We start from the raw sequence: 16,284 nt of genomic DNA, 5'->3' as shown, positions 1-16,284 counted from the left end.
ACAACATCACCAACACCATGAACAAAAACCACTGCCAAACACCAACATCATAAGCTCAACTAACTAAAGACATGAACGCCAACGCCAACGCCAACGCCGCAACCAAAACCAAAGGCAAATCCACAACACAAACTAGCACCACCAATACCACTAATGGCGTCATCACCATCACCACCACAACCATCGATTCCAAAATACCAACACTAATACACATCTAACTCTTACCAACACCGCCAGCACTACCACTCCTACCACCACTACCAATACTACTAACATCAACGTCTATATTGGTTTCGAATTTTGGCGCGTGGCGAGTAATTTCGGGGTAGGGATTAAGTCGATTACATCGACTCTCACCACCCGTGCTCAACTGGTACTTATTTCATCGACCCAGAAAGGATGAAAGGGCTAAATCGACCCCTGCAGAATTTGAACTCAGAACGTAAAGACGGACGAAATACCGCTAAGCATTTCGACCGGCGTGTCAACAATTCTGCCAGCGGCCGCCTTCATCATCACTAACACCTCTATTATCAGCACCACCAATAACAGCATCACCGACACGTATAGCAACATCACCACTACTACTACCACCACCACCACCACCAACGCCACCACCACCACCACCAACAACAACAACAATACCACCAACACCAACACCACTTCTTGAAATACCACCAGTACCAATACTATCAACACTAATTCCCACCACATCACCAACACCATCCATACCAACGCCCATACCCTCAGCGCACCGACGGCAGCACCACTAACACCATCTACACTACAAACTTCAATACATAAACCAATACTAGCTGCATTCTCACCACAACCACAACTATCACCATTACTACTACTACTACTACTACCACTACTGCTGCTGCTACTACTACTACTGCTGCTACTACTACTACTATACTACCACTACTACTACTGCTGCTACTACTACTACTATACTACCACTACTACTATACTACCACTACTACTACTACTATACTACCACTACTACTACTGCTGCTACTACTACTACTATACTACCACTACTACTACTGCTGCTACTACTACTACTACTACTACTGCTGCTGCTGCTACTACTACTACTACTACTACTACTACTGCTGCTGCTGCTACTACTACTACTGCTGCCACTGCTGCTGCTACTACTACTGCTGCCACTGCTACTACTACTACTACTACTACTACTACTACTATTGCTACTACTATTACTACTACTATGTAAACACAACTATAGCTCGTAGCATCCCTCCCCTAGCCTTCTCATAACTATGACCGGCACGATCGGCACGATCACGACAACTACAATGGCTATTGTCAGCCAACAACCACCACCATCACCACCACCACCATCACCACCACCACTACTACTAAACTACCTTCACAACGGACAGCACTAATAAAAACTACCATACACACACACACACACACACACACACACACACACACACATGCATTACGACTACTGCCACTGCCAGCACTCTCTTCCCCAACATTCCTATCACCCTTGCTACCACCACTAGCACTCGTACTACCACCACAACAAGTACCACTACCACTTCATCTACCACCATCGCCCTCATTACCAACTGTTGCCAAGTGATCCGTTGAAAGGTGTCACATTTTCTTCTCTTCAATGCCACGTGCAGAAATACGGATATTTCCATTTCTTCGGCACCACGTTGCAAAAAACTGATATGTTGATATTTAGTAAAAGATAGTGATATCTTCATCTTTTCTGCATCATGATACAAAAAATATTAATGCTCCCATCTTTTCAGCATACTAAGGAAAAAAAAAACGTATCTTCATCTATTCAGCACCATATTTCAAAAAATTGTGGCACCTTCATTTCTTCAGTGTCATAAAATGGTGGCATATTTGTTTCTTTAGCGCTATGTTACGAAAAATTGCATTGTTTCCTTCATGTTATGAAAAGTTGTGGTATATCCATTTCTCCAGCATCATGTTACGAAAAGTCGTGATATATCCGTTTCTTCAGAACCATGTTACGAAAAGTCGTGATTTATCCATTTCTTCAACATCATGTTATGAAAAATCGTGAGATATCCATTTCTTCAGTACCATGTTACGAAAAGTTTTGATATCTCCATTTCTTCAGCACCATCTTTCTAAAAGAACGTTTGAGAAATAAATGGCATGAAAACTATATTATGAGCAATTGATGAATGTACAGGAGAATAAGGTGTTACATGAAGTCAAGCCAACACAGAGACCGTCTAATGAGTTTGCTAATGGTAGAAAGGGTTATTAAAGCAGGTAGAAAACCAACAGGAACACCAGAGATATTCGCGGAAATATGATGACTTGCATTATTGCTTGTATTTTCAGTTAGTACAAGGTGTTATCTCCAGTGGTTGTTGCAACAGCGAATTTCTGCAAGGGTAAAGGAGATGCTAAAAGTGGTAAAAACTGGGTATTAAACTAAATAAGGTCATGAAAGAGTCAGGAGTTATTGAGAGGAGGGAGACGGGAAAGAGAGAGAGAGAGAGAGAGAAAGAAAGAGAGACGAAGACAGACAAACAGACAGACGGTAAGAGAGCAGTTATAACAGTTATAATTAATATGGAAGTGATATAGCGGATAAGATGCAGATTCTGCCAAGACGTGAGACCACAAATGTTCTCTTCTTACTGGTACAACTGCAGCGAACAAACTACTATATCTAGCATTTGTTGACTCGAGGGAATCGTTCTGCAAGGTGCTACAAAAGATTTGGGAAGCTAAATAGTTTCTGAGAGTCAGGTGATGTTTTCGAAAGTGGACAAGCTCGATATGCAGAAAGATGATATAATGTGTACCTAATGCAAACAATGGGTGCACATAAAATGCAGCGAGATCTCACAACTAACACAACCTCTACAACCACCAACGCTGCCGCCACTCCAACTTCACAACCACTACAATCACCACACAACACTACATGTATGTATGTATGTATGTATGTATGTACGAGCGCATACAAAGATGTGTACATTATGCTTAATACGTCTGTGTGTGCTCAAACGTGGAAAGACCTATTTTTATCATAGCTGCTTAGTGCGACTTTAATTTAATTATATGGCATAGATTTCAGTGTATATAGGTCCCAACTCTGTCGTGTCTGTGAATATATTCCGTCTTAGCCAAGACTGGGCAGCCAGAATCAATATAATTTATTGTCTCTCCTCCATCTCCACATATTCTGCAGTTACTTGTATTTCTTTTCATTACACGATTTTGGTGATTTCTGGTGGGAAGGCTTTGATCTTGTGCTGCAATTAAAAATTCTTCAGTCTTTGCTTTGAGTCATGAGCTTCTCAGCCATAGCTGGGATTTTGCTTTGTCTATTTCATTTCTGTTTAGTTTAACCTAATATTTGCCACGAAGGGGCTTTTCTTGCCATCGTTTTATCATGATCCATTGTTGTTCCAGTTTTAGTTTGGATTTCAGTTGTTGTTGTTGTTGTTGTTGTTGTTGTTATTATTATTATTATTAAGGCGGCGAGCTGGCAGAATCGTTAGCACGCCAGACGAAATGCTTAGCAGTCTTTCGTCTGCCGCTACGTTCTGAGTTCAAGTTCCACCGAGGTCAACTTTGTCTTTCATCCTTTCGGGATCGATAAAATAAGTACCACTTGAATACTGGGGTCGATGTAATTGATTCATCCCCACCTCCCCCAAGCTGCCCCTGTAGCAAACATTTGAAATAATGATTATTACTATTTCTTTCTTCTATAGGAACAAGGCCTGCAATTTTGGAGGAGGGAGTAAGTCGATTACATCGACCCCAATGTTCCACCGGTCTTTATTTTATCGAAACCGATTTGATGAATAGCAAAGTCAGCCTCATTAGAATCTAAACTCAGAATGTAAAGATGGACGAAATACGGCTAAGCATTTTGCCCGTTGAACTAACGATTCTGTCGGCTAGCCACCTTAATAATAACAATAACAACAACAATAATAATAATAATAATAATAATGATAGCCAGTATGTATTAGACAAAGGCTGAATTTATTGTTAGATGCACAATATCAAGGCTGATGCAGCAGACATGTTATTAAAAGTATTCCTGTCATGACTATATCATTTTTAGACTCTTCCTTTTTGTTAACGATGGTATTCTGTTATTTGAGTTATTTGGTTGTTATATTTAACAGATTGAGCGGATACATAAAGCTTCTTCATAGACTCATAGGTTCAGATAATAGATGTTGAGAGGATGGAGAAATAGAAGAGACTATTAAAAAGATAGTAAAAAATATTATAAATGAGCCAACAAAATAACTTCATTAGTCGTTGGTGTGTTGATCACCGATACGGTTAATTACAGACAAATCTGGGTAAAGTGGAAATGAGTAAAGAAGGAGTAAAGAGGAAGTAGATAAACAGGAAGTGGCAAAGAGGAAGTGAGTAAAAAAAAAAGTGGGTTAAAAGAAAGTGGGCAAAGATGAAGAGGGAAAGCGGAAGAGGGTAATGAGGATGTGGGTAAATAAAACAGTTCTCAGCTCAGATTGAGATCAAGAAAGCGACGCAAAATCAGATACTGGCAACAAAAACAACCAGAAAACATAAAATGCAGCAGAGGCCAAACTGTAACAGCTCAATATTCAGAGGCTGGAAAGTATTGGATCAGCAGTACAGTCGGTGTTCGACATAACTCCATTAGTCAGCAATACTCGAGCACTGGACGGGAGCATACAGAACAGTACAAATTTTTTAGATTTGAATTTTCCACGATGAAAACACCTCCTCCTCTTCCAGGATCCTAATGCCAGCTTTTCCACCACTCCTGCTGCTGTTGTTTTTGCCAATGTTGTTGTTACTGCTGCTGTCGTTTGTCGCCGTAGTAGTAGTGCAGTTATTTCGACTTTGAACTTGAAAGTCGTTCTCCTCCCCTTCTAGGTGAGCAACTGTCTTTGCAAGTCACCCTCTCCCTGCAATTTCCTGGCTGTGGAAGCCACCTCGTATTTGACGACAAACAAAAAACTAATCAACCTTATGTGTTTGGGTCGGTTTAAGCAAATGCTATATTACAAAATTTCAACAATTACTAACTTTCGAACATATAAATAGACAAACAAACTTACTCGAGGTGACTAGAAGTGACGTATTGCTGATAACATCACGACCACCACCAACAACAAAAATAATGAGTAGGAGAAGAAGAAAAAAGAGGAAAATAGAAAGAGCAGGGGGAAGAGAAGAGGACAAAAAGTAGTTTCGCTGATAGATTAAGAGAACAAAAAACTAAGCATCACTACTTCACTACCAACGAACATCACCAAAGGAAATCGAAAAAGTTACGAAAATACTGAAATATATTTTTGCATAAAATAAATGAAAGTACTAGAGAGAATATTTTTGCTTACTGCCTCATATAAGTAATGCTTTGCAAATGTACGCACTAATTAAAAACTAGAGTGCATAAGGCAAATTAGTACCGAGCAGATTAATTATTCTTCCTTAAAAACGATTTCGGCTTTGGTAGATTAAATGACACGTGATTTGGCAATCATAGACTTAATGAAAACAGATGCGGATATTAATGTCAGTAGAACAAACGCAATAATATATATCCAGAAGCTATACTAATTGTAAAAGAAAGTGAGAACTCTCTAAGTTCTACTAATATAGGAATATAAAGCCCCAAATAAATAACATGGAAAACAAATATACGGAAAAATCAAATGTAAAAACACCGAATCCTTAAAGAAATTTATGACTAAAAGATTAAGACGGAAAAATGAGAGAAAAATACATCAGAAATGTATCCTGACTACAATAAATAACTGAAATAGATAAATGATTAAATAAATAAAGATGATCACGTGATCAAGGGACACGTGAAACAATAAATTTTTATCAAATGGTAAATAATTCCTCATCATGAAACTGCCAAAAATTTTTTGAACAACGCGTAAGGATTTTATAAAGAACTGATTAAAAATAGAATAGAAATCAATGAAGCAACACGTGAAGTATAAAATTTGGGAGCGGGGAAGCAGAGAAAGCAAAGTAATCACCATGGTGGAGAATGTTCAAAGCAAGATGTATAGCAACGAACAATCGTGGAAAGCCATTTTAACTCCAAAATGAGCTCAGACGCCACAAAAAAAAAGACAAAAACAAAAGCCTACCTCTGTGGTAAGAAGTTTACTTCCCAACCAAATGGTTCCGGGTTCAGTGCCACTGCCTGACACCTTAGGCTAAAGCCATGTGAGTGGATTTGGTACACGGAAAGAAGCCGGTCGTATGTATGTATGTATGTATGTATGTATGTATGTATGTATGTATGTGTGTTTGTATGTATGTATGTATATGTGTGTGTGTTTGTGTGTATTTGTGTGTGTGTGTGTGTGTGTGTGTGTGTTTGTGTGTGTGTGTGAGCGTTTGTTGCCTGCCAGCGCTTGACAACCAGTGTTGGTGTGTATAAGTCTCCGTAACTAAGCGGTTCGACAAGAGAGCCGACAGAACAGATATCAGGCTTGAATAAATAACCACTGGGGTCGATGCGTTCGACTACAATTCTTCAAGGCGGTGCACCCAGCATGGTCACCGTCTAAATGATTTAAGCAAGTAAAAAACAAAAGACGACAGAACTGGGTTGCAGAGGGAAGTGATAAAGCTTCAAACTCCTGGTTGACGTGTTTAACAGGCATTAAACTGTGGATGTGTTGCTCAATTTGCTTCCCAGTCACATGGTGTCAGGTTCAGCCCTACTACACAACATACTGGGCAGCGTAATAGGTCTTCAACTCTAGAGCGGAGGCGATCAAAACCTTATGAAATGATTTGATAGGCAGAATCTGTCGAGTACGTGCGTGTGTGCGTGCGTGTGTGTGTGTATGTGAGTGTGTATGTATGTTTGTGTGTGCGTGTATACAATAGATACATGCATGCATGAATACATACATACACATACATGTATCTACGTATATATGTATGTATATATATATATATATATATATATATATATATGTAAGGGACGACCGTGCGAACTCATAAAAGGAGAAATGGTGACGAATGGAAAAACAGAGGACTCCTTTTATTTACACGCGTCACACGGTCGAACATACAAATATATATATCAATGGATGATATACAATGATATGTTATGCGACGATAACATAGATGACCAGTAATGAAAGACCACAACCGTATTAGATGAATAACAGAGATATTTATTGTGGCGTTAAAGATGTATGTCTGTGAGTGAGTGTGAATGCGACATATAAGAACATAATCAAAGACAGGCCGTCATACAAAGAAATGTGTGTATGTGAGTGATACATGTGTGTATGTGAATTATTACAGCAGAGAAAGAGTCAATGACACGTGAGCAATTATACCAGATCTTGGGTACACAATAAGAAAAGTTCTGTATGTGAAAGTGAGGGAGGCTGAGTTTGGCAGAGCTGATCACTAGTTGAGATGTCGAGGCATCGATGCCTAGCCGTGATTCTTGTTATACAGATGTTCGTCGCTGGCTGTGGTTCTCTTGTCTGTTTGTTTACTGTGGTGAAGCTAAGTCACCTAACAGAATCGAAGAGAGAGATGGGCCGCGGTAGTTTGGTGTACATATAATGTCGTGTAGACGCTGGTGGCGATTGAGGCTGCTTGGTAGTAATCGTAGAATCGTATTGGTCATGACGATGATGCTGGATAGTAGTAGTAGACTCTTGTTGCTAATGTGGCGACGGCGGAGGTCATCGTGGCTGGACGAAGCTGTTGAAGTGGTCGCTGGAACTGCTGCTGCTGTCGTGTGGTACACGGAACAGTTCTCAAAGAGAAACTGGACCGAGACAAATTATTGGGTATGAGTTGATCTATATATAGCGTTAAGAGGGCTCCAAATGCCTTTAGAATTTTACTCCATCACGTGACCTTATCAGGGGCCGTGATTGGTCAGTTTGCGTTCTGGCGGGAAAGGTTCAAAGAAGTTGCCGATTCGAATAATGATCAGTCACGTGATGGACAAGGAATGGGTTCTCTACTACGCTCGCATTTATTTATATTTAAATGAGAAGATTGTATGTAATGGCGATAGTAGTTTGTATCTAATGGCGGGAGGTAGTTTCACTACATATATATATATATATATATATATATATACATATATATATATATATATATATATATATATATATATATAAGAGGTTAGTAGAGTTATAGATTAGAATAACCGTCTAAGGGATAAAAATATCCGTTATCCTATCGGTATAATTACCTATGTTAACCCTGGACGTACATATGCAAGCAAATTATGCTCATAGGTTACAGGTAATGACAAAGATAAACATGAGTTTATCAGGACTCAAATTCAAAGTAAACAGAGAATGGAGAAATATTAATCAACAACATTTGACTAACATCAAATTCATCATATTTGGTAATACATCCGATCTGGAGTATGGAGCTTCATTCGAGTGAAAATAAATACATACATAAAAGAAAAGAAAAGAAGAGCTTCGAGAAAAAGACGAAAGGCTTTCATCTTCTTTTCTTTTCTTTTCTTTTCTTTTTTATGTATGTATTTTTCTTCACTCTGATGAAGCTCCATGCTCTAGATCGGATGTATTACCAAATATGATAAATCTTATTTTTAGAATTTTCAATGGAAATACCTATAACATTGGAAGCAGAAACAGCTTTTAGATGGGATACAGTCTATTGGTATTGAATTAAAAAGAAATAATTGATGTCAGTCAATTGTTGTAGATCAATACTTCTCATTTTCTGTTTACTTTATATCTGCGTGTGTGTGTGTGTGTGTGTGTGTGTGTGTGTGTGTGTGTGTGTGTGTGTATGTGTGTGTGTGTGTGTGTGTGTGTGTGTGTGTGTGACTGTCTGCTTTATTTATCCCTCCCATCACCGCTTGACAACCGATGTTGGTGTGTTTAATTTCCCGTAACATCGCGGTTCGGCACAAGAGATCGATAGAATAAGTACTAGTCATAAACAGTTAGTTCTGGGGTCGATTTTTTCGACTAAAATCCTTCAAGGCAGTGCTCCAGCATGGCCGCAGTCAAATGACTGAAACAAATAAAAGAATGGAAGAAAAGAATAATACAAGCAAAAAGGGTGCTATTAAAAACATCTAATTACCTACTAATTACAATAAAACTTTCCTGAGAGACTCTCTGTTTGTTTCCCTCACCCCTCTCTTTCCCCTAATCCTTTTCTGCCTTGTTTTGTTTTTGCGGATCTCCGTCTTCCTATAATGAAGATTCAGTTGTTCCGTTACTAAATAACTTTCTCTTGAAATGATGTGTATCCTTAACATAAATAACTCTCAGGTAGAATCAGCGTGACACAGTGTGTGGGTGTGTGTGTGTGTCTGTGACAAATGTTCACGCTTTAGATTACGAAAATAAGCGCACCCCTACCGTTCGCCTTCTGTATAGTTTTAGTTTACCTAATTTCATTCACAAGGGATAAATGAATAGATCGACCCGAAGCTACAGAAAGTGACATTTGCCCGAGAAATGCAGTGGCATCAAACCCGAGATTTCCTTTCTGGAGCAAAATTCTTTATCATTCGGCCATACTAAGTCTACCTTACGCCTTTAATCAGCATATTAAACCAAAACCTTTTGAAAGTCAATCACTCATATCTCATATATGTATTGTATCATGTTAATGGGAAGTTAGGAACACAGCTATATTATCAGTAAATAGATTTACTAAAGGAATTGATACGAAGTTCGGTTTGTAAGCATCATTGAAAACGGTTATATTATTAGACCCCATGAATAGTGTATTAGATAATGGAAAGGAGATAAGGGAATTAGACCAAACACTTTCTTACAAATACTTAGGAGTGTATACAAATAATTCGAGTTTCACGGAATCAAATGAAAGAAAATGTTTATGAAGGAATATTAGAGAAACCTTAGTTGATAATTGTAACAGAGTTAAATGCACAGAAATAAAATGTAAAGTATTAATATCCTGGATGTACTAGTAATAGGAAAATATGAATAAGTATTGACTGCATATTAGAATACTTTATCGAATATGCAGCATAGATAGATTACATTTACCTCAAATACGATTAGGACACCTACTAAATAGTGATAAAGTATCTACTGTAGGAGGACAAAAGTATATACTAAAAAAATAGAGATTAATACAAATGGTACAAGGTACTAACAAAAAAAAAAAAAAAAAGAATCAGTCCGCTGCCAAACCAGCAAATATAAAATACTGGCTAGCATTATGCTTATTGTTTAGCACAAATATATACATTACTCAAATTCTAGGATATTCACGTCTACACAATATCAATAAAATAGTATTACAAGAGACTGCACAAACAGCATTCAGACTTTAAGATACTAGAAAGTGTACAATAGAAAAACAAAACAATGCACTATCCAAGGTACTCAGACACAAGTTTGCTTGTGTTGTGCAAATACTGTAACAAAAAAAAAATAGAAAACTAATAAAATGCGACAATTCGTTTGCAATGAAATGCGACAATTCGTTTGCAATGAAATGCGACAATTCTTTTGCTGAGTCGTTAGCACACCGGGCAAAATGATTAGCGGTATTTCGTCCGTAGAAACGTTCTGAGTTCAAATTGTGCAGAGGTAGACTTTGCCTTTTATCCTTTCGAGGTCGATAAAATAAGTACCAGTTGAGCACTGGGGTCGATGTAACCGACTTAGCCCGAAATTACTGGCCTTGTGCCAAAATTTGAAACCAATACTTGTTTGTAACACAGGAGTAAGAAGAGAAAATTTGGAGGGGGTTAGTCGATTTCATTAACTACAGTAATATATTATATAGTACTTTATATTATCGACTCCAGAAGGATGAAAGACAAAAGTTGACATCAACAGAATTTGAACTCAGAACGTAAGCAAGCGTAGCTAAATATCGGACACTCTAAATGTTTGTACGACAAGGAGCCTCAAATGTTTTCAGAGACGTCTTCAATTAAGTCAGTCCGAATGCATGACTAATATCTATTTCATTGATAGTGGAAGGAATTTGAACTCGGGACGTAAAAGTAACGTAAATATCTAATGGCCATGACGTCTTGGACGATAGCTTAACGATTCTGCCAAATCACTCAAATTATAATGAATAATAATTAACATGTGAGCTGTACATACATACATACATACATACATACATACATACATACATGTGTGTGTGTGTGTGTGTGTGTGTGTGTGTGTGTGTGTGTGTGTGTATGTATGTATGTATGTATGTTTGTATTATGGAAATGTAAGTTTACATATGCCATTGTGTTAATGTATTCGTCAATATTTTGAGACATGTGTTTGAGTATGAAGTGAAGTATGTTAGTGAATTAAACACTTCTTCATGTGAATCAGTATGTATGTAAGTGTATATATAGAGAATCGTATCTGCAGTATACGCATGATGTTAATGATTTATTGTCTATAAAAAAGAGTAGGCAGTAGTGTAGAGTGGTGAAGGCAACAGAAGTAGGAATGGATATCTGTAAAGGTGGCTGTGATTATAGTAGTAGTAGTACTAATTGTGATGATATAGTGGTGATCGTAGTAGTGGCAGTGGTAGGAAAATCTGAGAAAAGTCATTCATAGAGAATCTGCTCAACGTCTTTTACGTGATGAGGAATTTATCAGTTCTTTTAAAACCTAAATCCATGTGTTTATTAAATCGAAACCGACCAATTAGATGACCATTTGACTCACGTCTCCATCCCCAGGTCAAATCTTACACTCACCATATATTTGTATGGCATCCACTTTATTTTGTTAACAGTCCTCCTGAAACAAAGCGGCGTCTCTCTCTCTCTCTCTCTCTCTCTCTCTCTCTCACACACACACACACACACTCTTTCTCCTCCCCTCCCCGCTCTCTCATTGTTCATCCCACAAAAGATTAACCCGTAATTTTCTAGTCTGGTTTACTTACATTCACATCACTGTTTCCAACATTCATCTAACGAGGGCATCCTCTAGAGTGCTCTAACATATTCTTAGTAGCAATTACCAGCGTTAGCCCACATGCGTTAAGCCTCAGACAACCAGCAGTAATAGATGGACTATTAAAAGGCGCCTACTGGATGTTAACTGTAACGTAAGGGCTCATACCCAACTTATATTGATTATAAGTAATAACCCATGGTTTGCCAATGATATCAACAGGCAGCACTGACTATGATTGGTAACCCACTGACTGCCACTGGGTTACCACTGGTAACCAAATAGACTAACAAAGAGCATCTACAGGGTGTAAATAGTAACTCACTTATAGGGATAAAAGGAGGCATAAAGTGACTGCAACCCATGGACTGTCAGTATTAATCCAGCAGACTGATAGAGGGCATCTGCTAACTATAGATGGTAGGGTTAAGAGTGCTCTTATAGATTAATAAAAAGGTATTTTGTTTCGTCATGTTTTTTACTAATCAGTGTCTAAATTAATTTTTAGTCCCACTGTTGTTACTCTGTCTGTAGTAGTTCTCTATTTGTATTAGATTCCATCTTTCCTCTGTACAGGTTAGGTATATACTATCTATTTCAGCTTTGAGAAGACTGCTTCGGAAAGTTATAATTTCCTATTTTTTCTTTTCGAGTTCTCTTCTCTTTAAACTACTTAACTCCCAGTTTATTATGCTGAAATCACAATTTATAACTGGGATGGTTAGTTGTATTTACAACCATTATCTTATATCTAAAAGTGATTTGTAAATGAACAATCTGGTATGTTTATTTTAATAGCCTACCAATGTATACAGAATGTTTCTCTGCCCTAAGTGTCAGGATGACACTCGGTAAGAAAAAGAAACAGAATTGAAAGAAGATAATGAAAACAATAATAATGCTTTCTACTGTAGGCACAAAGACTGAAATTTTGGGGAATAGCCAATTACATCGACCCCTGTGACATATAATGAAATGACAGAAAAAAAATAAGTATACACATAATAATAATAATAGTAATAATAATAATAATAATAATAATAATAATAATAATAATAATAATAATAATAATAATAATAATAACGATGACGAAGATGATGATGATGATGATGATAATAATAATTCACTTAAGAACAATCCTGCAATTTGGTGCGTTCGAGCATTTCAGTCAATATCTGTCGGAGAGTAGAAAATGCCTGAGTAAACTTAAGAGACTTGCCTCCATCTCTGCAAAGTGCCAGCGCGCGTTTAAGGTGCAATCCTAACACGTGGTCGTCTTTCCACCTTAGAAGCGCAGACGGCCATCAGCCTCAATGTATTGCTCAGCAGTGCAGTCAATGCGCGCACACGTTTTCCCTACAGGCATTCATAGAATCAGTTTAACAGGGCCAACAAAGGTCAGGGACATTGCCCCTACATCTTCCGGAAAATTAATACAATAGAAACATATAAATAAATTAGTTATTGCTGTCTTATTTACTGTCCTTCTTATCGTTTCTGTTTACATTACTGAGGTTGTTGTTGCTGATACTGTTGTTAGCAGTGATGTTACTGTTGCCGTCGCTGCACTTGTTACTGTAATTGCTTTTGTTTTTGTTGTTGTTGTTGAGCTTGTTGCCAATGCAGTTGTGTGGGATTGTCTTTAGCATTTTGAAACAACCATTTTATATTATAAAATGTCATGTCCCACACAATCCTGGTTTAATATTTCTAAAATGCTAAATATCCACTAAAGGCAACAACGATCATAGCAACAACAACAGCAAAATCAACAATAGTGATAATTTTGTTAGATAACAGATCGATATATTGTAGGTGTTTGCATATCTGAGTACTACCTATTTTATCGAACCTAAACAGATGAAAGAGTGAAGTGGGCGCCAGCGGCATGTGTACTCGATATATTAATGGACGTCTCTCAGTAAGAAGACGTTAGCTCTAGCATTACCATTTTACTATTCCGCCAACCTGAAAATAACAGCACCAATGATTTCTCACACACTTTGAAGGAAAGTGTAGTCAAATGAATCGATCATAGTATATAATTAGCATTTACTTTTGCAAACCTAGAACCTAGATGAAAGGTAAAATTAATCTTGGTTAGATTTGAAGTGAAAACATAAAAGGAGGCAACTAAATACAGTCATTTTTGGTGAGCATTTCAGCACTCTTTGTGACCTCCGATGTTAAGAAGCATTAGTACTAACCAGTCACATCGTGTAAGCTAAAGCACGCGCGTACAGACACACAATCTCTCTCTCACACACACTCACACACTCACATACGCGCGCGCACACACACACACAGAGTCATACACGTATATACGTGGAGTAACCTTTCTAATTCAGGATTGTTCAGTAGATAAGTTTATATGTTCCCTATGTGGGCGTCCTATATATGAAGACGAGCTGATTAGGCTACAATATTCTATTTCTAAGATAGCAACGTCTGTACAATAAAATATATTTAGGAGTACACATATGTGTAAAACTATGAGTACACGATCTTCGGTAACGCCTTAAGCCAGAATTTTCTGCGACATGATCATACAACATAACCAACAGTAATACTGATTGTTTCAAGTGTCAGACAGACAGTCACTTTTCAAAGGATTGTAGATCATGGGAAGAATTAACGAGCACTTCTGTTCTCTTTACGACACTTATCTCTATACTGTCTGAGTTATAAGTCTCTCTCATAGACTAAACCGAATTTATTAAACATCACTAAAATGTTGGTTGACGCAGGTAATTTCAAACTTTTCATCTCTGAATCTGTTGTACATAACCTCAAAGTGCCTATTAAAAATCTAAGGTATCATGTTATCGATGGTTCAATTAATTTGACTTCGCCAGTCAAGAAATATTGTGAAGAGTTAAAGGCAAAATACAGCTTCATACTGCCTGACTACTACACATACCTTATTTTTGCAATTTCTTTTCTGAGCAAACATTCGTCTGTTAAGGTAAAATTCAGAGCCTTCCTACCAACGTTACTCTTTAGCCTCACTAAAAATCGATCGACCCAGATTTTAAGTCTGTAATTATGAAATTCCATAACATTTAAATCTCTTGATGTTGAATTTGTTCCAACGGAAATGATTAGTGTGCGCAAAGAAGTCATTGTTGAACCAAATAACTCACTCTGACGAGCACAACTACATGTCGTTCACGGTAATACCAAAAAAAGAAGTTAGCAGTAAACTACTCTGAAAATATTAATAAAGCCAGTAACTTAGATGCTTACCGGCTTCCCAGCATAGACGACTTTGTTAACAAAATATTTTCTTACGAGTTATTTGGTACGATCAAATACTATCAACCTATGTAGCACGTACTACTGTGTTGTGTTATGATTAAGTGTTTACTCCTTTCAAGACAGGTAGTTACTTGATTAAGTTAAATGGTTTTGCATGTTTCCATCGAACTGTATCCAATCTTATTCGTGAAAACGAAGTATAAAGCACATATGTATTTTAGATAACGTCCATATATGTGGTATGAAAAAGAAGGTCTATAACTGAACGAAAAATGATCTAAATTCTTATAAATTGTTCATAAATCTAATACGAAACTGAATAATGATTCTAGTTTATCAGATGAGCCTTAATGAATTGCAACTTTGACCCGCCCCAAAAAATACTACAGCCTACTCATAAACAACCCTTATTTCGTATTATATGTTTGTTCTTGGATTCTTCACTTCTCCGAAAGAAAAAAACAAGATCTCTAATTAATACTCAGTTTTCACTTTCGAAGGAGATTGTAATCAGTGACTCACAAACTGAATCTTTCAAGGTTAAAGTAGATGCGTATATGTACGTTACTATCGACACGAGCTCCAATGCGACAACCGTCGGGGTTATTCATAATCAAAATAAGGCGCTCGTAGCAGTCTATTTTCAATTAATAAATTCTACCGAGAAATATCTTTGCTCACTAAGAAAAGAGGCTTATTCAGGAATTGAGGATATCAATAACTGGAGCAAGTTTATTTTAGACACAAGATTTAGCTAGTAATTAATCAGAAGCCTATTGTCTAAACGAGTCATATAAAACACAAAAGTGAAATTCAAAATATAAAAAATATCAGGTTAGAAATTAGAACTTACGCCGTTCTGTAACAAAGTCTTACGTTGTCTTGGATCGCTTAACGTTGATGGAGATGCAGATGCACAATTGGCTACAGTTCGTTGGAAACATGTAAAACCATTTTGTCATACGATTTCGAAAATTAACTAAATAGAAAGCCACAACTCCGACTTCCTAAAATTACAAAGATGACGTATTTTTTCAGGTTCGAAATTTTCCGTATTCGGTGAACGGCATTAAATTTCTGC

General features: G+C 37.4%; 1 protein-coding gene across 1 annotated transcript in view; it reads right to left on the bottom strand.

Moving 5' to 3' along the window:
* LOC149137220 (uncharacterized) overlaps positions 1 to 13,594 on the bottom strand; it is a 42,588-nt gene extending 28,994 nt beyond the window's left edge. The window contains exon 1 of the mRNA XM_089338964.1: positions 13,426 to 13,594. Coding sequence (XP_089195090.1) covers positions 13,426 to 13,594 — 169 coding nt within the window. The remainder of the gene's footprint in view (positions 1 to 13,425) is intronic.
* Between the last annotated feature and the right edge of the window lie 2,690 nt (positions 13,595 to 16,284).

This window comes from Octopus bimaculoides, chromosome 2, assembly GCF_046866305.1.
Source record: "Octopus bimaculoides isolate indiv1 chromosome 2, ASM4686630v1, whole genome shotgun sequence".
Taxonomy (NCBI): domain Eukaryota; kingdom Metazoa; phylum Mollusca; class Cephalopoda; order Octopoda; family Octopodidae; genus Octopus; species Octopus bimaculoides.
The sequence above is the reverse complement of the archived record's forward strand: the minus strand, read 5'-3'. Positions and strand labels throughout refer to the sequence as shown.